Source organism: Oreochromis aureus, linkage group 12 (assembly GCF_013358895.1).
Source record: "Oreochromis aureus strain Israel breed Guangdong linkage group 12, ZZ_aureus, whole genome shotgun sequence".
Classification (NCBI taxonomy): domain Eukaryota; kingdom Metazoa; phylum Chordata; class Actinopteri; order Cichliformes; family Cichlidae; genus Oreochromis; species Oreochromis aureus.
Window position 1 is genome coordinate 8,135,238 of NC_052953.1, and position 24,744 is coordinate 8,159,981.

Consider the following 24,744-nt stretch of genomic DNA (forward strand, 5'->3'; position numbering starts at 1 on the left):
GATGTGATGAAAATGAGATGAGATGAGATGAGAAGATGAGAAACATTTTACAGAAAAGTAAAGTTGACTACATTGCTCATTGTGATGGATTACATCTGTCAGGCAAGTTCCAAGTCTCTGATGTTCACTTTGTACTGAAATGAATAAAAAGTTCTGCCTTGAAGGTAGAAAATCAGTCTAGAGACTCCAAGTTAGATGGAGAGAGAGCTGAACAATAAAGCAGAGCGAGAGCCTTTTACAATTAACAAACTGAGGGCCAGATTTAGTAGCTGTGTCAGTATACAACTCTTTTAGTGATTAAAAAAAAGCTACAGTTGGTGTTTATTAAATATGTGCAGTGTCAATTGTGCAACTGAAAGGTGTGGACAGTTATTTCTGGCCTCATTGCAGATTGCACATTATAGTGTTTGGGGTTTAAGTCACACTTCTGGAGAGAAATTCACAATAAAAACAGTTTCTGTGTGTTGTATTTCTCTGCATTGCACACACTTATAGCCACGTGTTGTATTAGATCTACAATTAATGCCAAACAACAATTAATGGGGCTGAAAAGGTCTTAAGTGTGTTACGTGAATGTCTAATCTTACAAAATGTAAAACTGGCTGTGTAGAGAAAAAAAAACGATGCATGAAACAGCAACTTCTTTAATATGCACCCAAGCCACGCACACACAAACACACACATTACAAATTTTTTAAGTAGAAGAGTTTGCGGTAAGGCAGCGATGCACTTGATAAATCGTGTGCTTCACCTGAGTTGTCAGATTTACCCAGCGATGACACACATATATACACTCATACTGTCCCCGGGAATTTCTAACCACAGAGTTTGCCAAAAACATATTGATTCTCCTTCAGCTGCCTCTTGTTTATCTTAATTGCCATGCTGTTTCCAGAGAGAAACACGTGTGTGCAACCTGCACTCACACTATATTATTTTGGTTAGTACATTACTCTTTCCCTCATCGGCTCTGCTCATTTTTGTTCCATTAATTTGCTGCTCTTGGTAGATTACATTGGTCATTACCTCAACTGTGGTTTAAATGAGCTCATTGTTCGTAGAGCAACCACAGAGCTATCCTCTCTCATGGGGGAATTTTTAGCGATTGCAGCCTCACGCTAATTTGCCCCCACTTAGTAAAGTTGACTCTATAAATTCACCTTAAAATCACAAATACTTAAGTCTGAATAAAGCCTATGCTTATCTTTATCTGTTCTGTCTCTTCTCAGGATCACATCCCAGTCCCATACCAACCAGACTCCAGCAGTAACCCCTCATCCACCACCTCCTCCACCCCTTCCTCCCCGGCTCCTCCTTTGCCCAGCAGTGCCACGCCACCCTCCCCTCTGCACCCCTCCCCACAGTCAGCAAGGCAACAGAAACAGTTCAACTTGACAGGTATTTTATTTAATACACATATAATTCCTATTCCCCTATAAAAGTTTGGTGCATAGGAACATGCCGACAATAACAATGCTAAAAGAAGGTATGTTAGCTCTTTTAGCTTAGCATTTTGCAATGCAAGAATTATGCTAATGACTGAAATGAATGTCAGAGCTGAAGCAAAACTAAGTAATTGCAACTGTGAGCTAATTTCTTTTTCTCAAATAAGCATTTTTCTTTGCTAAAAGTAAATAAAATGCCAAAGAAGGGATTGAGAACCAAACCTTGAGTTGAAATTATGAATTCAAATAATATTGCGATATAGATTTGTTCAAACTAATTTGACTTTGAATACTCAACTAACAAATTGCCATGTGAACTTGGACAGTCTACCCAACTTTTATCAAACTCCAGCTCTTCTTGTTGCCTTCCACAGCCTCCAGTTATTTCAAATACAAGCAACAGTTCATATTCCCCGGTAAGTACCTCAAAATTGATTATTTCCCCCTTCCTTTAATGCATCGCATCCAGCCAAGGATGAGTAAGGAGGGCCCTTTTGATGTTGTTGGTGGTTTTCATCCCCGCACCTTGGCCTGCTTGAAAAATCTCTACACCCACTCATGCTTGTCTCATTTGGGCTTCCTAATGATTTGTCAATATCCAGACTCTTTGCTCTTGCCCACACTGGTACCAAACAGTCTTTGCTCATTTGGCAGGTTATTATAGCTGAGACAAGCTGGAGTGGTGTTAGGTAAAGAGTGAGGTGTAACTGAAATCTGAAGAGACAGATTTTTGGAAATGCATAATTATAGTGCTCAGCAAGCTGCAGCATGTTCTGATTATTGTTGCCACACATACTCTTTACTTCAGCTACCTTTATAAACTACGTAACAACACATCAACTTCTTACTGTTCACCATCAATCAAAAAATCTATACATGGATGTAATGTCTTAGTCATCCCATTTATCATATTTACTGCTCTCTCTTATTCTGAAAAGACTACAAGAATGTAGGAATATGTGGTCTTCATACAAGTGTTCACTTTGGTGGGGTTGAGTATATATCTGCAGAGATTCTGCTGGCATGGGATACACAAAATTTGACATTCTATCAAATGAATCACCGACATCATTATATGAGGGCCTCCGATTCCCAACACTGGACAGTTTAGAGCTTTCAGCCCTGTTGGCTTGCAGGTCTTTGGAGCAAATCCATAACAACATCAGTGCAGACTCCACACAGAAAATAAAAACATGTCCCTCGCTGTGAGGAGATGGTGCCAGCTTATAATGCACCATGCTACAAAGAGAACGCTTTCTGTGGCTCACTCTTTGTGTTTTTGTATCAAAAAAATTGTCAAAGTGTGCCAATACAGACAACAAGTCTAGCAGTGAATCCTCTGATGTCTTTCAGAGGTGGATACAACAGCACAGCTGACCTTACTCTGTCTTGCATGTTGAAGATCAATGCTTGCAAAAAATAGTTGGGAGAATCCAACCTGCTCGCATCTCCACCAATAAAACACACTATGCAAACTATTTTCTATGTGCTTCATACAGCAGAATATGGTGTTATCACCACTATTAGAATGTCAGGAATTTTGATTGTAGAGCTATCTTCGAAGCATTTAAATGAAGACAGCAGATGAGTTGAAAAATAAATGCTGGATATAACTTTATATACAGCATTTGATACAAGAGCCCATAAAAGCCATTCTGACGCTCTCACATCAAGATATTCTCTTTTCACATGCATAAATCTTCACTCACACATATTTCCATTTCCATTTCATATTTATAAATTGTCACACTTACATACACACATTCTCCTTTTACATATTGTATGTGTAGATTCTGCATATTACCTTTTCAATACATACATCTTACGTATGTGTATTTGGACTCCCATGCTTATACATTCTTTCTTCTCACATACATACAATTTAACACATACAGGTTTCTGACAGGAATTAAGTTGCAACTGAAATGACATTTTTTAAAATCATGTTTTAAAATGTATTGAGCAGATAGGTGGTACATATTCCCAGAGAATCTCATGGTTCGAGAAATACAGACACTATCAATACATTAGGGTCCTATGCTTAGATGAATTCATTTTCTAGTGACTTCTGAAAACCAGACAAAGATCCAGATCTTAGATGCAGCTTGATTTTTCATTATCCAAAGATTGTCATCAGTTTTATGGTACTTTAAAGTTGTCATAGGAATATATGTTTGGGGATTTATCTTTTTAATTCTGTAAGCCCGAACCTTGTTTTACAGCCATGTTCTGGGGAGAGGCTTGCATGTTCTCCTCATTTTTATGTGGGTTCTCTCCAGGTACTCTGACTTCCTCCCACAGTGCAAAGATAAGCAGTTAGTTAGGTTTAGCTATTCTAAATTGCCTATAGGAACAAGAGTGTGAGTGGTTGTCTGTATCTCTGTGTTAGCCCTGCGACAGACTGGCGATCTGTTCAGGGTGTATCCTGTCTCTTGCTCTGTGGTTGCTGGGATAGGTCCTAGCCCCCTAATGACCATCGAAAGGATAAGTGGAAGAGAATGGATGGATGGAATGGAATTTGCAACCAAAAAACATTGAAATTCATGTAACACTTTAGTTTGTTTTTTTTTGGTTATTATGAATTTAGTAAACTGACTAAACTACCAGTTATTTCAACAGGTGATAGTTTTGGAACAGGATGACTAAAACTAAAATCAAATTGAATAAAGGGGAATCTGTGATCTGGTAGATTTCACGGGGTGCATAAGAAGCAACGTAAAAGCAGCACACGAGAGAAAAGAAGCAAGAAAAATGTACATATCTAGAAAAAAATTTGCAGATGCAATTACGGTGAAGCACTTTAACCCTCAAACAACCAAGCTGTTATTGCAACTAAAACTGATGAAGTGGAGCCATTTATGACTTCATTATATTTTATACACAAATGTATTTTTTTTTTTTTTTGTTGCTCTATTTGTGTTTATCATAAGTATACTGCTTCCTCCAAAAATATTCTAATGCCTTTGATTATGGTTTTCAGTATCATGAAGTATCTGCCTAAAGGCTTTTGCAGCAGTAAAAAAGTCATATTTGACTGCTAAACATTACAGCATAATGATGACAAATCAAAAATTGCAATTAAATCAACACCATTAATGTGGGGAAAAAATAATTTTATTCCTGTAGTCCTAAATGACGACTGACGGGCCCATGTTAACAATAAATGCATGCAAATCTCCTACAAATTTATGGTAGGAAGCATTTTTATGATGAAAAATACTGCAAAGAAGTTTAATAATGCATCTTAAAAAATTATCCGTGATTTTAAAAATCAAACTGTCAAAGCAATTTTATTTAATGGAGTCTGGCAGTGTGAACTTGAGCTAGTTTGAGATGTGAGTGCCAGAGTTAAAACTGAAGTTGTACATCCAAATGATGACATCGAAGGCTGGAAACTAGAAGGGCAGATTTCCAATGAGCATACTAGCTGCTGGCTAAAGGAACCTGCTTTGTAAGCGCTGCTGCATTTGGGTGAGATACAGCTTTGATGGTTCAAGGCAGGAGTTTGAGTGAATAAGTCTCACAGTCAAGTGATGAGGAGTAACCACAATCTGGAGTACAGTCTGGTAGGAAGGCAGCTGTTGAACTGGTGAAACTGTCTGAAGATGGATATGAGTGTCGATCTTCTACCCCTGCCCCACTGAAACTGTGTTGTCCTTATAGTCGTGCTCACTGCTATAGCCTCGATATAATAAAATGTAAGTATAAATGTTAAAAAAAATTAATTTCTTTACTGCTGTTTTTTACTGTCAGTGGTTAAAGTAACATCCCACACGGAGCTGTAGTGTCACAGTATTGTTTATTTAGCTATAGTTAGACAACATGCAATTTTCATTAGCTGATCACATAGTTTTTTCCTTATTGTAGGATGACAAACAAATGCCTGTAAAATATAGATCTTATATATGAAGGACCTAAAACAAAATAAGTCAGCTTTGCTTAAGCCAATGTAGCAACGATTACCTAGAGTAAAAAAATAACTCAGCGTGATCACTGATCTACACTCAGCTCATCTTTTAATATGTAAATTCTAATTGGATGACCTTCCATTTCCCCTGTATTACTTGTTTCTTGTGTTTGGAGTCCCCAGTTACCACAGGTGTATAAAATCGAGCACCTAGTCATACAGTCTGCCTTTACAAACAGAAGAATGGGTCTAATAAAGATTCTAAAGATTGTGTTGAATTTGAGCAAGAAGTCAGTTCGTGAAATTTCTTCCCTTTGGAACTATAAGTGGTATTATTGCAAAGCATTTAGGATCTATAGGAACCTAGCCAAGAAGTGATAGATCACATAAGGTTACACCCCAAGCTCCCAAAGCTCTGCGAACTAAATAGCGTTTGCATGGCTAGGCAATTCCTGTAGGTGCAATAAATAGGTGGTCCAGTGCTTTTAAGCATCTACTGTATTCTTTTGTTACACACATATAAATGACACATTTTCTTCTTATGTCCACATATCCTTTATAGAATTAAATACATATTACATTAATGTGCATGAGAACTAAATATGAGAAAAAATATAAAAATGTCAGAAAAAAATGTATGAATATGTGCATTGAAATATATAAGTAAAAGGGGTGAATGTGAGAATTAAAAGAAATCGATATAAAAATGACAGTACAAGTATGTGAAAGGAGAATGCATTTATGTTTCAGAATGTGTGTTGCTCTTCACAATTTGTGTCACAATTCACTGTATATGATTATATACTTGATTTAACAAGTGACAAAAAAAAGTTCTATAATATATTTTGCTTCTGTCAAGACAGCTTTTACACACACACACAAAATTCTGTGTAGATGTTTAGAATCTATAAAGTCATAATCAGTTTTTTAAGGTGCTCTTTAAACTGAATGGCAGTCAGTCTCTTTGTTGACATAATGAAGGTCATAATTTCATTGTGTAAATAAGTATTGTAGACACCAAGTGTGTTTCAAAATTTCCATGTACTCACAGGCACCCTGAAAGTCTTCAAATCCTGTTTAATGGGAGGGGTTAATGGGAGTTTAATTTATAATTCGGCATCAGATTTCACCTATTCATAGCAATGCCACAGGATTAGCCAGGCCTATGGTGCATGACATCATGCTTTAATTATTTTTTCCAAAGTACAGGAGGAAGAGTTATTAAATAGGATATTACACTATAATAAAATCCCTTCTTCCATTATGATAGTAGGCAATGATAGCTGAAAACAGAGGGCTTACAATGACGATAGCATTGCTACTACATGCATTTTACTGGGAAAGAAAATCTCTTTTGCCTTGTGTAATAGTACCACAGTTTTGACACAGCTGGTATTTCGGTCACCACTGTGGCTCTGTTGTTGCTGGTGTTCCCTAGCTTTTCTATTACATGATAAGCAGCACCACCAATGTTAAAAATGACTTTTAATGAATGCAGTTTTGTTTCAATTCATTAATTTGATATGTTGTAACTCGAATGCTTCCAGATGTTGCTCCCGAGGCTCCTCCCAGCCGAGCTCCGCAGGTCATTCTGCATCCCGTTCTTTCTGAACCAGGGTAAGTAAAATCAGTGACAGAAATAGTTCAGTAAAACCACATGAATACATTTAAAGAAAGAAAGTACTACCAATCATCTTTTCTCTCTATCAGTCTGCCTTTTCCTCATCTGCATGCTTTCTCTCCTCCTCCTCCTCCTCCCCCTTTCTCTCTGTGGCAGTTGGTCAGAGGCCAAGTCAAACTTATTGGAGCACAGATATTTGGGTGGCAATTTCAATGCGAAGGACGACATGATGATTACTCAGAGACTAATGTTAGCATGGCCTTTAGTTCACGCTACACTTGGGATGCCAAGTGGATTTTCACTAGCTCTTTGAGGAAGCCAGTGGTCATAGGAAGACAACCGGAAGAGAAGGCTTAGTGATGAGATGCCTCTCGACCCAGATGTTAATTAAATCAGATCTCAATATATCGCATGAAACAGGGCAAGAATCTATAGGAAGATGATCAGTTGTGATGAAATACAGGTCATGCTGAAAGACTGGAATAGATTAATCAAGAGCAAATGATTTTATTTTTGAAAACTCAACATGGTAGTAAGACAGGGAAAAAATCTAAGGTACACTGAGGTACGGGGCTGTACATGTACACGCTGTCTTTGATGTCTTCATGCCTCATTTATATAGCAGCTGCCAGCTTTGAGATTAAAAAAAGGAAGGCAAAGTCTGGAAATAATAGGAATCATACAAAAATAATGACATGCATACATAACAAAAGTCTCCATGTGTGGGATAGTTTAGCGTTTAGCATTACATTCATTACCATAATCATTATAATGTGACGCGAAATATTGTTTTCTGTATCTTGAAACCACATTCAGCCGTTTTTTACAAGGTGCTCCAAATGCATGCATATGAGTTTTGTTTTGTTTTGTTGTTATACTGGTCTCTGTGTACACTCCGGGTCTGATTGTGAATGAGTTGCAGCTGGCAAATTTTGTCATCTCACTGAGGACAAAATATTCGTTTTTATTGAGACTAATAGACTGAATTTATTCACAGCCAAAAGGGTATGCAGGGAAGGAAAATGTGTGCAGCCCACAATGAAAAGCCAACTATTTTGTTATTAGGCTTTTAACAATTAACAACACCCATGTGACTGTGACAGCTAAGACCTAAAACACTTTGGATATTAGTTTGTTTGTCAATAAGAAAAATGGGGTTTTAACATTTATTGAAATCAGAGCAGCAGGAGACTGTATATAAAACACTAATTAAATGACAAAGAAAAGCCCCTTGTACTCTCTCTTGGGGAAGTAGATAAGAGTCATTACCTGTTCCCCCAATATTAACCATTCAAGTTTTGAAACATTGTATTTTATTTTTGCTTTTCATAGAAATATGTTCATAACTTGGGAACAAATTCTACCAGAGCCAGCTTGTAGCAAGTTATGAAAAGGCATGAACTACAGTAAATTAAGTAAACAAAATGTACAACTACTACTGAGAAATGCTAGCTGACTCACAAGGCTGCACCCTCTGACCTGAATGCCAAAACAGAATTTCTCCATTAGTTTCAGTCAATAAATGCATCATAATTTACCTTGGATATATGAACATATAGTATATCTGTATTTATTCTTGATTTGGGCATTCACATACAGCTAAATATTTAGGAATCATGACACAATCTCTTGAGAAAAGAGCAAGAGAAAACTCATTAAAAAAAACCCATATCTTTGGCACCTTTTCTCTATTTTCCACTTTCTCACTCCCGTTCGTCGTTCCCTGCCTTTTTGACAAATGGGAATGCATAAGCGTGGTTATAAAACCCACATTCTTCTGATTTAATTAATGCTATCGCCCCTCCTTGTCCACATCTTTGTATGCTCTTACAGTGGCAGCTGGCAGATTTCTCTAGCCTTAATAGCTTCATCTCAGGGTTAATGAGGGCCTGTTTTAGACCCGAACGCCCTGCAGGATTCCCTCATTAGAGCAGAGATCGAACCGGTGGTAGCAGCCCTTGGCGCCACAGGAATCACATTATTTTATATGCTGCCTCACCTATGGTCTTTTCAGTCAAGGGTTGCTCTGCGAACAAGTGTTAATATACCACAGAATGTGGGGAGTTATCCACTGATGTTACACAGACGATTATGTGGACAGTGGGGGTTGAGTGGAATAAGGGAAGCAGGTTCATTTATGTCATGTGAGTGGCTATAGGTGACAATGTACACGCCTGGGTCAGAAATTAATAAGGGCACAGGGTGCAAATGCACTTAAAAACTCATAAAATGAATGTGAAAATAAAAATTAGGGTCAGAAAAGGCTGCCACTAATGAGAAGACCTCTCTCTTACATTTCCTCCTGTTCACATTGTAGTTATTTATCTATTAAATGGTCTCAGTATCATTGTGTTTTTGCCACCTGAGACATTGCAGATGATTCACAGCATAAAAGCCTGTGGTTCAGTAATTCTTTTTATTGTAATGCGTGCAAAAATAATAGCTTTTTCCGGTGAAAAAAGACACATTGCCAAGAAAAATTGTGCTAAAGAATGAAAAAAAAATAATAAAATGCGACTCCTGAAAAACACACTGACAAAAGGAAACATGATTAATAATTAAGTAAACACTGGAGATAGACTAGCTGCGAGAAGTATAAAAAAAAATCTGTATCTCCAATTTTGTAATGTCAGTCATCATTTGGAAATAGCAGAAAAGAAATATTGGTTTTTAATGTTTAAAATAAGACAAAACTAATAACAAAATAGCTATTCACAAAGACCAGCTCATCTCATAGTCATTGAAATGGCCCCTGTAAAAGACCTTATGTGTTATAATGGGATTCTGAATCAACAGCATGTCTCTTCTTTGGTGTCTAGGTAAAAGCACAATAGAAAGGTTAGCGGCTCAGAAAATAAAGTCGCATGCAGCTTTTAAATTGCAGGTCTCACAGCTGCCTGCAGATATTTATTGCATTGTTTAAAAGTGCACAAAAAGTATCAGTAAAACCAAATATTTCAGACCTTCAGAGCTTCATTTGTGCTTAATGATTCTGGGTTCAGACCTTTTTAAAAATATTCAAGTGCCATTCTCATACTAAGTACTGAGATCGGTTGAACACTGGCCAAAATCACTGGTTCTGATATGCACATTTGCCTGTACAAAATCTCTCAGGAACACGAGACTGATCTATTGCTGTTATTTTGTAGGTAGTTGAATCGACTGACACAAAGTAACAAATTTTGTAAAAGAAAAAAAAAAGTTGTGAAAGTCGTACAAAGAAGTAGAGCGGTACAAACCAAAAACAAAACAGCAGTGAACCCTGGACAGGCATTTTAATCGATGGAGAGGGCTCAAGCACCCGAAAGGCATCACAAATGACATTCAGTCATTTCTACTTTAATAGCAACTTTAAAAACAAAAAGCAAAAAACAAAACAAAAAAACCTGCCTACTCTTTAGTCAGACACAACCAGGTGTTGTAAAACAGAGCGCAATTCAGTCTTTGTGACAGACACACAGGGGAAAGGGTGTCAAGAGAAGTTATCTATTGCCAATTAGAATATATCAGGTGCAGGTGCAATCAGTTCAACTGGGTATAGAGACAAAAAACTGCAACAGCAGTTCTTGTTGTAGTTGTTATAGTAATCTTTGAGTCTTTTTATGCGTTTACTTTTCTGCTTCCTCAATAGTTGGAAACTATTGTGAGAACCTAAACATTTGTCTTGACTTAATATGACACAGGCGTTAGTATATTGCCATCCACAGCTGGTATTCAGACATATTCATTATCTGTTTGTGAAATGATTTAGAGGTTATACTGGTGACACGTCATATGGAATGACACACATCAGTTTATGCACACACAATAGTCGTCCAGATAAAAATCAGCCTATCTGATCATACGTGTGAGTACCACATCTCTGTGTAGAGGCTACATTACCCATATCTACCGTAAAACAATCTCTGCTCCCAGCAGGCATGAAAACTATTTAATATAATCACTATTTGAAACATACAAATATTACAGCAATACTAAATCAGTTCAGTTCAGTTTTATTTATATAGCACCAAATCTCAAAGTGCTTTAGATGGAAATACTTTGGTTTCAGATGCACATACATATAGATGGCTTTAGAACATGCTTATACTAATACTAATACTACACAATCAACGTATACACTCAATAAAGAATTTAAAACCTGCAAAGATTTTTTTCCTCATGAATTTATTTCTTCTCTTCCTCCTTTTGATTTTAGCAATGAGGGCAACCCTTTGCTTCAAATCGAAGTTGAACCTACATCAGACGTGAGTATGACCTTTGTTGTGCTTTCAGCATATGCAGATCTAGTTTTGTTCAGTCCTTGCATTGCTGATAGTATTGACAATTATGTCAGTAATATCAGTGTGTAATTGCTGGTGAATGCGAATGAAGACTAAATACCACTCTCACCAACACTTGTCACAGTCATTTGCGTTGTTCTCTCATTTAGCATAATTTGTCTCAGCTCTGTGAGGAGCCTTTAGGTAAGTTATGCGTCAAAAGCAACAAGAAGGAAAAGACATCTTCGCTGCTCGTCATTGCTATTTCTATAACAATGATATCATTTGAGAAAATGTGATGCAGATTGCGTTGAATGATATTCCAGCAGGCGCCTTGGAGTAGGTCATTTTCTCTCTTGCGGTGCATTATATTTAAAATCAAATCAGAGTAAATCAACCACTTTTCCCTGTGGTTGTTTTCCCTTTTTTTTATCAGTCTATTTTTTATTGGTAACAGTCTAAACAGTCAGTGTTTCAAGTGCAAACAGCCAGAGAAAAATCATTATATATAGAGGCAACACAGACATACAGTATGCGTTTGTTTTTTTCATATACAATCCTGTTTATAAGTAAAATAGTACTGAATACATTTACTTATAACCTAAAATATATCACATCATATGCTATATTTTTGTAAAATATATATTGTTACAAGGAATGATGATTTATTTATGTATTTATGTATGTATAAAATGGAAACTTTTCGATGGTAATTGACATTACCATCTGATAAAAACTGTTCGTCCTGGGAATACATTAAGAGCTTTTGCTACATCTAAAGCTTGGTGGGTTGGAGAAGCTTTTTGCCGATAATTATGCTTCTCTTAAGTGGCATTTGTATAAAAAAAAATAATAAAACATCCATCTGCTATCTTGCTGGAATGATTTAACACTATCTTTTTTGTGTATAATGGCATTTTAATTCCATACATGTGTAAGAAATTCAAGCTACCCACAGTTCAATTTTGCTTTATCACAGAATGAGGAAGGCAATGATGAGGACTCTGGTGATGAGTTTGAGGAGATGAACTTGTCGCTCCTGTCGGCTCGAAACTTCCCACGTAAGGCCAGTCAGACCAGTATCTTCCTGCAGGAATGGGACATCCCCTTTGAGCAACTAGAGATTGGGGAGATGATTGGTAAGGGTCGCTTTGGAAAGGTTTTCCATGGACGATGGCATGGCGAGGTCGCCATTCGCTTAATTGACATTGAGCGTGATAACGAAGACCAGCTGAAGGCCTTCAAACGTGAGGTGATGGCCTACCGAAACACTCGCCATGAAAATGTGGTGCTCTTTATGGGGGCCTGCATGAGCCCACCACACCTGGCCATCATTACCAGGTAAGGATAAAGATCTAAGTTTGAATTAAGGTGTCCTTGATAAAGCTCTACACCTCTGACAGATATTGACCACACTTAAGTACTGTTTGCTATATTGTGTGATTGTCCTCTCTACCGGCTCACAAGCTGAGCTACACCACAAAAAGCAACTAATGAACACTTGAATGTAGCTACCTGTCAAGGACTAGGAGAGAAACATGAACAAATGCACTGAGGATTATATATTTTGTTTTGTTACGTGGCAGCAAAGAAAAAGGGATACAAGCAAACATTTTACCTGCAACAGGTTACTTATTTAAGAAACTAAATAAAAAATGACTTGAATTTCAGAACTAAGGAGAAAGTAATCTGAGTACCTTAAAGAATTAACTTGTAAACCCGTCATGTCTTATAGTTTAATTTCCAGAAACTCCTGGATATTACTCCTCTTACTCCTTACTCCATTGTACTCCTCTGGCAAGGAAATAATCAAACCATTAAACAATAATACATAAGGAAACTACCATATTTGCATGCCCTAAAAGGTCAGTTAAAGTGCCACTTCAAAATAATACAAGTTGAATTTGAAGAACTTTTTAAAACTACCTCTATTGTTCTTTATAATTGCAGTCATAATGGTGTCCATCAATAGCCCTATATTAGAATATATTATAGTACATAATGGGTCATTTGAGCTTTCATGTTTGAGCAGGCTGCAAAAATAATATACAGATGGCAATGAAAAGAATGTTGACCATAAAACAAATGAAAGTACAGTGCAATTATAAAAAGCAATATAATGAGACTCCATAAATGGATCATCGCAGATAGAATGCAGAATATATTCATATGGGTTATCTGTAGGGAAAAAAAAAATATAACTCTAACACGGTAACTGTCTGTCTGTCCGTCCATCCATCCATCCATCCATCCTATCTATCTGATATGTGTTTAGTTCAGAGCGTCACAAGTAAAACTTGTTTAATTATATATATAATAAGATACTGAAACACAAATAAAAACAGTAAAATTAAAATTAAAAAACAATGTAGGAAGACTGAGGACTTTACTGTGGTATAATAACAAATGTAGATTGGGCCTGAAACAGTGTCAAAACTGTTGAAAATAGCTTGTTGAGTTACTACTTTCCAGTAAAAAAAATCATTATGCATTGTATGGTTATATTGGTCATGAGTTCGTCATTTCCACAGCTCTAAAATCTGTAGTTTGGTCTGCTTCTGAACTTGAGAGAATGACCATTTCATGGCTTTGACAGTTAGTCCTAGTCACCTAGCATTCATTCTAGATCAGCCGCAGACCTTCCCTCCTTTAGAAATATGAGTTTAGAGTGTCTGACAATGGGATGTGGAGAGGTTATGATTAGAGCGGGCTGCTGCTGTTGCTGAATAGATGAACCAACCTCTCACCATAGCAATAGTGCATTTGTCTTCACTACAGTGCAGCAGCAGATAATATGAGGTTAGAGTGGACTTGAAGATTTCTCTCTCTCTAATTATTTCATGTATTAGTGTTTACATTTAGGCAGATTTAAGTACTGTAAGTATTTTGCCACTTATAACAATTAAGAGAAAGGTTGTTTTCTTGTTAAAGAACATCACAAGGAGTACTCTCATTTAATTAATTAGCAGAGCTAATGATGTTCAGAAGGAAATTATTGCCCGTCCTACTGTTATCTACATAGGCTGTGAACAAAAAGGAAGTCTCGCAATTTTTATATATTGTTTCTTTTTTATATATTTGTTTTGAAGGGACTGTTCATCTCTTACTAAATTTACAACTTTAAATATGCTTTAGGAAGCAAAGCTACATGCACAAATGCACAAATCCCTTCCATCATATTTACTGTTTTAAATGACCAGTTGTATGATTTCTGAGATATTGCATCTGATGCCAGCTGAAATTGCTGTATGCACAGGGGGCGCCGACAGGTGAGCTGGCTGCTTCTCAGAAATCCTTGCTGGTGATTGCTGAAAATAATAGCGAATGTCAGTGCAACAGGTGGCTTTGTTATCCACTAATACTCTGCTTTCTCACAGCACAAGGATAAAAAAAGTTACTACAAAATAGTCTTCATTTTACTTATATTACTTATTTTGTTGGGCATAGAGGATACAGTGATATTACTGCTGGATTTTATTCATGTAAATTGCATAATTCATTTTGAAGCACAAAGGTGATTTTCAGAATGTTAAGGTGGACTCATTAGTTTTCCATCGTCTTGTCTTCCATTAAATACACCCTTTCTTCTTAGACTAGATTATCCATATCATATTTGCCATAGGTATAAAAGTAACTGTCATAAGACATAATGTCTGCATAAAAATTTCGACTGGCATCAGATTTAACCAGCCAGCGTTTGTTAGTTAGATTTCTGTGTTTAATAAAAGACATGTAAAGAGAGGTTTTAAATATAAAAAATGAGGCTGTCATGAGATTGTTTCAGGAATGAATATGTATGAGCTGTTAGCTTCGGGTCCTTTGTTGGTCACCTGCATGGCGCAGTCGGGGTTGAGGGCTTCAAGTGTGAGGCAGGGGGTGTTTGTTGAGCTGCCTATTAAAATGCCATTTTGATGGCACCCCTCCAGAAATATCACACTGTCTAGCTGAAATACAGTCTAGCTCCATTCTGGCTTACAGTGAACTTCCCTTTCAGTTCATAGGATGGCATTTTATCCTCTAACAGCGTCTCAAACTGCAGTAATGCATTCACACTCATGAACTTCTGGACAAGTATTTTTTCTTTTTATGTAACACTGAACATTTAAAAGATGAGGGTTAGATGAAGTGGAGAGAGGTGAAAATTGAGCACTCTAACAGTTAACCATTTTGTGGACTGTGTCAGTATTGGTCTCATTTCTTATATATTTGTTTTTATTAGGGATGACAAAGAGACTCATACAAGCATGCAGTTAAGTTGACATCACATTGTACAGACTATAAACATGTCAGGCGCTTGTTGATACTTTGATGATTAATTACAGCAGCACAGTATAGTGTGTGTTCACAGTCTAGGCACCAAGCTCACCACTCATCAATATATAAGTAAAATTGGGGGGTCATAAGTAAATATTCCCCAGGGTTTACAGGTGGATACTGGGGCAGTGGAGGGGTTTAAATAGTAGGCTGCAATGCTGTGTAGTGGACATTGACATGTAAGAGGGACACATTGGAGATTTTTGTAGCTTAACTAGACCACCAAATGGGGGGGAAGGTTTGGTATATGAAATGAGGACAGAAAGGCACGATATGTGTGTAAAACAGTGCAGCTTGAGTTTCCTGCTTCTTCTGCTTCTTTGCTCCATTTCATCGAAAATATAGTTTTAAAACAATTTTGAGTTCTCTGTTAGAAGCAATATATAAGTATCAGTTCATTTACCATATTCACTTATCTTGTATGAATTTGGTGCTTCGAACAGGGGTTATGCTACCACATCTCAAAGTGACAACAATTATGCTTTTTCTTGCATTTTGGTTAAAGTGGACTTGATGCCCCATTTCTTTTTATTTCTTTTCTTTCCTTTTTTTCTTTTATTCTTAGGAGAGCAGTACAGGAGTCCTTTATTTTAATCTTCTTTTTATAAGAGGTTTTGGCCCTGCACTTATCAATTGCTTTCTGCAAGCTTCATGAATCACAACTTCTCTTTGCAACTTTGATGTGCAAAGCATGACTGAAACATATTGAAATGACAGGAAACCAGTGAACAAACTAAGGCTGAAAATACTCATTTAAAAGTTTCGAAAGCAATTCATTTAGATTGACTTGTAACATCTAAATAATGTAGAGATTTTATCACATTTGTATTACCTATTGGCACTGTTGAGTAGTAAACCCTGAATTTTACTGTCTTTTCCAGCTTTTGTAAAGGCAGGACACTTTATTCTGTAGTGCGAGACGCCAAAGTTGTCCTGGATGTTAACAAGACACGACAGATTGCGCAAGAGATGGTCAAGGTAAAATAACTCTGCACTGATTTCCCCAAAACACTTCAGCAGAACGCCACGTATTACAAGGCGTCACACCCTCCCTCCCTCTCTCTGTCCTCAGGGGATGGGCTACCTCCACGCAAAGGGGATCTTACACAAAGACATGAAGTCCAAGAATGTGTTTTATGACAATGGCAAAGTCGTCATCACTGACTTTGGGCTCTTCACCATATCTGGGGTTCTGCAGGCTGGCAGGTAATTATGTTCAATACACATCAGAGACGGGAACGCTTTCGTCAGCATTTGCAATACATGAATTAGTCTTGGAGAGAAACTGAAAGTTCTGACACGTATAGTGCAGAGACAACAAAACCTTCGGTCCATGTAGTGGATACACTGCACATTTGTGTGATGAAAATGTCATCTTGTTATGTATTTAAACCCTACTTTTTTATTATTACTGCATTAATTTTTTAACACTGTTCAATTATAATGAATGGCCTTGCTTCCTTTTCTGTTTTTGAAAACCTCTGTTGCAACATGTCTAATTTACATAACGGTTGTCATTAAGATTACATTCATGCGCAAATAATTGAAAACGTTTTCTTTTTTCTGTAAGTAATTACAGTTCCCATAAAAGCTTCACACTTGTCCCCTCAAGAACTCAAACAGTGTTAAACAGAAATGTCCAAGATATAAAAAAAACATGAGTAACCAGGTCAAGGAGGAGCAGATAAATTCAATAATGGTTGGATAAATTTGCCCATACAAACAGTACAGCAGAACTATTTGTTCTGTGAGTCATCAGCAATGGTTAAAATGCTCAAAATTATTTCCCATGCCAATGAAAAAGTATATATATATGACACCCAACATCTAGACTAACATCGAAACAGCTAGTAGCTCAGTGTTTCAACATCTGTAAGAAAAAATTGCAGCAATGGTGAGCCAGGACATCAGATCCGGGGGGGGGGGGATATTATCATTACCATCCTCCAAAATTAGGTACAAAGTCCCAAGAAGAACTGGTGGGTTGGAGGTGTTAATGGAGCTGACCTAAAAGAGCAGATCATGGCTAAGCTGGAAACCTAGAGTCTAACTACATGACTACATGAAGTACCCTCTGAAAGTCTACTAAGAGATGTGCATGCAGCATTATAGACAATCCCTACTGCGACCATCACTAAACCCAACTAGTTGATATATCCCACAGCAACAGTGGTCCTTTAGATGCTTTGCTATAAGGTCAAGGTAGTAAGGGGAAGTTAGCACAATTATCAAAGCAAAAGTGTGATGAAGAAAGTGTTACCTAAGAAGTGCAACAACCTGCTCATACCTGAGGCCTTAGAAACTCCCAACCAAAGACTGACCTCTGCACCTCTTCAGTTATACCAGAGTGATAGAAGCCAGAAGAATAAACTAGCTGTTCTCCATTGAACCATCCAAGGTGTACTCTCAGTGGTAGAGGACAATAGGAGAGCAACCCCACCAAAGCTGAACACAGAGCAATACTGGAAGAGCATATGGGAGAATATTGCAACACGTTACAACAATGCTCAGTGGCTTGCAAATCTAAGAGAAGGCCACAGCAACTTCCTTGAACAGGATCCAGTAACCATGAGAGTGGCAGATATAAAAGAAACAATTTCAAGTGTGAAGTTGGATAGCACCGGGACCTGATATGATTCACACCTACTGACTAAAGAAACTAACTGTGGTCCATGAACATCTGGCCGCTGCTAATGGATGAGACCCACCTGGAATGGCTAACTGAAAACTATACAGTCCTGATAGTCAAGGATCTCCAGAAGGGCATAGTCCCATCCAACTACTAGCCGATAATCTGCATCAGTGCCTTGTCAGGCATCATAGTGGCTGAGATAAACAAGCACATGGCTCAGTTCATCAGTTTGGCCTGGAAAGGAATCAGCATAGCACCAACTACTGGTAGGCAGTGCAGTCATTTGAGACTGTAAGACCAGACTGACCAACCTGTGCACTGCCTGGATTGACTACAAGAAAGCCTATGACTCAGTGTCTCACACATGGATCCTGGAATGCCTAGAACTGATCAACAGGACCCTAAGACCCTTCAACAGGAATTCAATGGGGGATGTGGCGAAAAACACTGGAGGTAAACCTTAAGCTAGTTGCACAAGTGTGTATATGTTTTGTCCCCATTGTTGTTCTGCATAGGTTTAAATAACCTCAGATAAATCATTAACTAGGATACTGACTACAGCATAGAGCAAATGTCAGCCTTCTCCTCTATATTGATGACATCAAGCTCTATACCACCGATTCACACCACTAGGATCTACAGAATTCAGGCTGCCATTTCACTAGCTGGGCCCATGTCCTCATTTTAGGTTTGAATTGAAAAGGGGAGGGAGGCTGGGACATAAGATAAGATAATTCTTTATTGTCATTGCACAGTCATACATAGTACAGTAGTACAATGAAATTGGAAAAACTGTCCTACGTCGGCACTACATATAACACAACATGACACGATATGACACATCACAACGCAACACAAACAACACAACACAGTATATTAACTTAGAAATAAAAAAGAAGAATAAGTGTTATGTGTATTGCACACTGTTATTATTGCACATTAATTATTATTGCACCTTGTTATAAATATAAATATTATTATTGTTATTGTTTTAAACATTGTTACCTCCCCTAAAAAAGTCCAGGCAGGTAGCCAATCAGGTCAGCTATTTGCATTGATTAGGGCTATTGCCCTGTTGTAAAAGCTGTCCTTGAGTCTGTTTGTTCGGGACCTCAGCAGCCTGAACCTCCTGCCAGACGGCAGCAGCTTAAACACCCGATGTCCTGGGTGTGTACAGTCTCGTAGGATGCTGCGTGCCCTCTTGAGACAGCGAGTGCTGTACAGGTCCTTCAGGGAGGGAAGAGGATGTCCAATGATTTTTGGGCCATATTGATGACCCTCTGAGTGCCTTTCTGTGTGCTGTGGTGCAGCTGGAGAACCATACACCGATGCAATATGTCAGCACACTTTCAATGGAGCAGCGGTAGAAGACGGTCAGCAGCTCCTTCTTCAGGTCCATTTTTCTGAGGATTCTCAGAAAGTGGAGACGCTGTTGGGCCTTCTTTAAGACCGCAGAGGTGTTAGAGCTCCATTGGAGGTCTGTGTCTATGTGCACACCCAGAAACTTGAAACTGGAGACCCTTTCCACGCACTCCCGTTGATGCTGACAGGCTGCAGCTCAGACTTCCTCCTTCTGAAGTCAACTACCAGTTCTTTTGTCTTGGTGGTATTGAGGTCCAGGTTGTTATCTACACACCAATCTGACAGCCTCTGAACTTCAGCTCTGTACGCCGTCTCATCTCCCCCCTGAGATGAGCCCCACCACGGTGGTATCATCTGCAAACTTGATGACTGCGTTGTCTGGGTGGGTACTAACACAGTCATGTGTGTACAGAGTGTACAGTAGGGGACTCAGTACACAGCCTTGTGGAGAGCCGGTGTTGAGGCTGAGGGCTGAGGAAAGATGAGGCCCCACTCTAACTCTCTGTACACGGTCTGACAGGAAGTCTCTGATCCAGCGGCAGGTGGTAGAAGGAAGTCCGATTTCCAGCAGTTTAACTATTAGTCTGTCCGGGAGTATCGTATTGAAAGCAGAGCTAAAGTCAACAAAGAGCAGCCTGGCGTAACGGCCCTGCACTTCCAGGTGAGAGATGGTGGTGTGGAGCGTTGTAGCAATGGCATCTTCAGTTGATCTGTTAGCTCTCATGTAAATGAGAATGAACAGCTTGTAGAACTGGGGGAACCTATATAGATGAGAACTGGTAGGAGCATGTTTGGAGGCGTGGTCCCGCTATTGAAATTCCGATACTTAATCTCCAATTGAACTGGAGAAGTTTTAGTTGGATGGTAACAAAAAGAGGAAAGGCAATCAGAATGGAGGCGATTGCACTACCAGAAGTCAACATTGCAGACACTGAAGACAGCTACAAGTACCCGGGAATCCCACAAACAAATGGAAGTCATGAAGAGCCTGCTAGGAAAGCCACAATTACCAAATATCTCCCGTGAGTAAGGCAAGTCCTGAGGAGTTAGCTGAATGGGAAGAACAAGATTTGGGCAATCTACACTTACTCCCTGCTAGTGATCAGATACCCTGCTAGCCAAAGCAGGAGATAGAAGCGGCTGACATCAAGACAAGAAAACTCAGAGGAAGTTGTCACCACTCAACTCTGAAACTAAGGCTAAGCAGAAAGAAGAAGGCCAAGGACTAGAGAAAGTCCTAGAGCCACTACCCATGATGAAACAACAAAGATCTATGAGTAAAGTCCCTAGGTCAAAATGGGATATGCCCCCTAGGGTAGTTAAGAATGTCTGAGCTAAAATCTTGTGGGACTTCCAGATACAGACGGACAAACTGGTGATGCTAACCAACCGGACATAGTAGTAGTGGACAAGCAGAGAAAGAAGGCCGTAGTGATAGATATATCTATACCAAATGATTACAATACCAGGAAGAAGGAACATAAAATCCACAAGAAGCTTGAGAAATACTAGAGAGGAGCTAGAGAAAATGAGAAGGGTAAAATCAACAGTGGTCTCAGTGGTCTTGCCCAAACTGGGCAAGTGGCTCACACAGATATCAGGAATGACATCTGAGATGTCTGTCCAGAAGAGCACAGTCCTAGGAACAGCAATGCTGCAAAGGACCCTCACGTTCCCAGGCCTCTGAAAGAGAACCCAAGTTTCAAGGGTAGTTTTAAATTCGTGAAAAATTATTCTGTTCTAACACAACTTCTGTGTAGAGTATATTTGATCACAGCAGAGGTACAAAGTTTATGCAAAACTTCACAGTCCACCTCGTACACCTGAGTGTACGAAAGCATTTTATCCATATTGATTTTTGCATGTTCATCTCTCTCAAATCTGCAATTCATTATGACACTAGAACGAAGTGTTAATGAGTTTTGTATAGCATAAACACTGGAAGCCTACTGTGAGATGATTATCATTAAAAAAGATATGGTGTTCAAAACTACGACGCTGTACTTGCGCTTGTAGTAATTGCATTAGTTGAAAGGGATAAGTCATTTTTAATCTGTGGTTACATTTAGTGTTTTTAAAAGCAGACCAAATGCCAATACATTAACAGCAACAACATCAACATTTTCAGTTTGAAAAATAAGCTTATTTGGCATCTCATTTAAAGCAAAATGATGTCATTATGACATCGACATTATAAATATGAAGCTACGATCTGTAGCTGCTTAGTTTGGCATAAACTGGAGAAAGCTGCTCATTCCCAAAGTTAACAAAAAACCCCAAATACCTCTAATCTTGTTTTATAGAAGGTAATTAGAGCTTTTTTGTGATGAAAGATCTTCATGGACACTGCAGCCAGTCACTAGCTACAATACATAACATCCCATCTAAATGCAAAGTAATTTTACACTGTTTGTGTGCAGACTAAGGAGACCAGATTCAGTTAATTTCTCAGCTTTGGATATGCTGAAATTCTTCATATCTACAATGCACACTGGTGAAAAGAAGTAAGATTATTTCCCTGTCATTTGTTTTGAAGTATTGATTTTATTAAATTGTCACCCTCACAGCTGACTGATCTGTTTGGACAATTATGATGAGTACTAGCCAGAGCACTTTATGTAGTTGTGACCACTGTGACTATGAATAATGATCAAATTTCACCCACTAGCATTCTAACAACATCTGCTGACATTTGGATATGTTGCCATTATCAGCATAACATAAGTGTGCCATCTTAGCATGGGTTGGAATTTGGGTAACGCACACACTAGTCATAACAAGTTTCACGAATTCAAGTGACACCAGTAAGGTAAGAGCTGTGCATATTTTGGTTGTGTTGTTAAAACATAAGAACTGTACATTGAGAGTAAGACAATGACAAGTCTTTGTTTATCTCCTTTTCTTGTCTTTATACTGTAGCATTACAATTCAGTGGATTTAAAATCCACAATCTGATGCGCTTCAAAACTTTTGTTTCCAAGTTTAACACAGATTGTGATCAAGACTTAATTTCCTGCAGTGTGACTTGCAAAAACTTTGAAAACTGTCGTTTACACATCACCAATTTATTTTAAAGATAAAACCCACTGTAACAGTTAAACAGAAAAGTAAAAGATGATGTTTATAAAATAGAATGGCAATTACACCAACTTACCAGTAATGCAACAGCAACAATAACGCTCATAGCTATATGAAACAGTAATCGAAAAGCATTACAGATTCATCTTATTGGTGGTTTTTGTATCTACAGTGTACTATAATGAAAATGAATCAGTGTAATAGCTTGGCAACATGATACAGTAGATCAATAAGCCCTGACAAGTCTCCATCTGCACATTTTCTCTCTCTACAGCCGCAGAGAAGATAAACTGAGGATCCCCAACGGCTGGTTGTGCCACCTAGCCCCTGAAATCATCCAGCAGCTCTCTCCAGAAACAGAAGAGGACAAGCTTCCTTTCTCCAAACAGTCAGATGTCTTTGCTTTTGGGTGAGTCCTCTTACCAGATGCCCCCTAGTTTGTTTGTCCAGACGGTATCCGAGCCTGGAGGATTATAGCAGACTGTTGACAAAGAGGGTTTACAAACTCCAAATATGTGTGTGAACTTAATAAATACTCTGCACCACATGAGGCAACACTCATTAACACTTTTAAGATCTCATTATAGATAAAGATTTTCACTGCTGTACAAAGACAAGTGTACAAAGACATGTATAATATAGTGATCTGATATAATAAATTAAGTTTTTTATGTTATTTCCAGCCTTTATACATCCATTTCATAAGCATTTACTGAAAATGGGATTAACAGTGTTAAAACGTAATTATGTAAAATTATGATTTTGGCATAGACTCCACTTGGCATTGTTCACCTGACTAATAAACACTTAATCTATGTTATTTGACTGAAATACTGAGTGATTGGACCTATATTTATGATAGAGATGGGATAGGGTAATGCACAAATAAGCAATAGCAGCTGAAAGACAGCAGAACACTGGGAAACCTAATTGGAGTATAAAAATGCACACTGATTAGCGACTGGTGTACCCGTGTGTGTTAAAATCTTATTTGAGCAAATAATGCGAACCAAGAGGGGGTTGCCTTTGCAAATGTGCAAAAGTGATTGAATAATTGCAGGTTGAATAATTGCAATAGTGATGGTGAGAAACTAAAGCAGTCAACTAAGCAGCAGGACTGAATAGAAGAGAAACGAAACAAGTTTTGTGACTGAAGGTGTGCTCAGACGCATGATGCATTTTTCCATGCGCTCCTTTTGGTCGAAAACATCTCACTCATTCTTTCCGTTATTACATACCTGCCTGTCTGAGTGTCACTCAGGTTTCTCAAACCAAGGTGTCCTCCAGCTCCTCCTCTGAAGCCCAATTTTAAATTCATCCTAACTTGATTAAAAAAGCCCCCCTGGCTCCTGTTCTTTCTCCAGTGACATTACTGCTTCATTTGAGGGGGTGGACCCTGCTCTGTTGACTCCTAACACAATTGCTTTTTCAGATGGTTCCCCATATGGAGGTCTCATCACTATATTATTCTAAAGGGAAGAAGAGTGCAACACTGGTGCACCATGTCCAGCTGCTCTGTTAGCATTTGTGTTACCTAGAGGTGACCCTCATGGCTTTTTTGCATATTCATCACCAATCAGCCATCATCTTTTTCCCCTTACTCCTGGCAAAGAGCTATTTTTATTCTACTCAAACTCGACACGCAGGAGCAGAATGAAAACACCTTATTTGCACAGGGAAGGTAGTGAATGCTAATTTTTCGTGAGTAGTAATTAAAAATGTGCTGTTTTTTAGCTTAATTGTTTTTCAAAAATTTAAATTGACAAAAAGTCATCCACAAAATCATGCTTTTGCACGTATCACGATCCAATTATGCATCATCTACAGCTGCTTATTCAACTGTAAAAATAAAGTTTGTCAGTTTATAGTTGTGCTTGCTCTTGCCTGGATGAGAATCCTCCATAGGTGTTTTTTGAAGACAAAGCTGTTATTCTTATGACCACATAGTTTAAAACACTGATCCACTTTGCTTCTTTGTCTTCTCAGCACCATCTGGTACGAGTTACACGCACGTGAATGGCCTTACAAGAGTCAACCAGCAGAGGTGATCATATGGCAGATCGGCAGTGGGATGAAACCCAATCTTGCACAAACTGGCATGGGGAAGGAGATATTAGTAAGAG

The 24,744-nt window shown here is 38.3% G+C and overlaps 1 protein-coding gene across 2 annotated transcripts in view; it reads left to right on the forward strand.

Annotated features, from left to right (window-relative positions):
• ksr2 (kinase suppressor of ras 2) overlaps nucleotides 1-24,744 on the forward strand; it is a 112,105-nt gene that overhangs the window by 81,771 nt on the left and 5,590 nt on the right. For both annotated transcript variants that reach the window (XM_039620449.1, XM_039620450.1), the window contains 9 exons: nucleotides 1,230-1,398; nucleotides 1,820-1,861; nucleotides 6,900-6,969; nucleotides 11,172-11,220; nucleotides 12,215-12,576; nucleotides 16,431-16,527; nucleotides 16,622-16,755; nucleotides 22,896-23,030; nucleotides 24,608-24,737. In XM_039620449.1, the coding sequence (XP_039476383.1) occupies nucleotides 1,230-1,398; nucleotides 1,820-1,861; nucleotides 6,900-6,969; nucleotides 11,172-11,220; nucleotides 12,215-12,576; nucleotides 16,431-16,527; nucleotides 16,622-16,755; nucleotides 22,896-23,030; nucleotides 24,608-24,737 (1,188 nt within the window). The remainder of the gene's footprint in view (nucleotides 1-1,229; nucleotides 1,399-1,819; nucleotides 1,862-6,899; nucleotides 6,970-11,171; nucleotides 11,221-12,214; nucleotides 12,577-16,430; nucleotides 16,528-16,621; nucleotides 16,756-22,895; nucleotides 23,031-24,607; nucleotides 24,738-24,744) is intronic.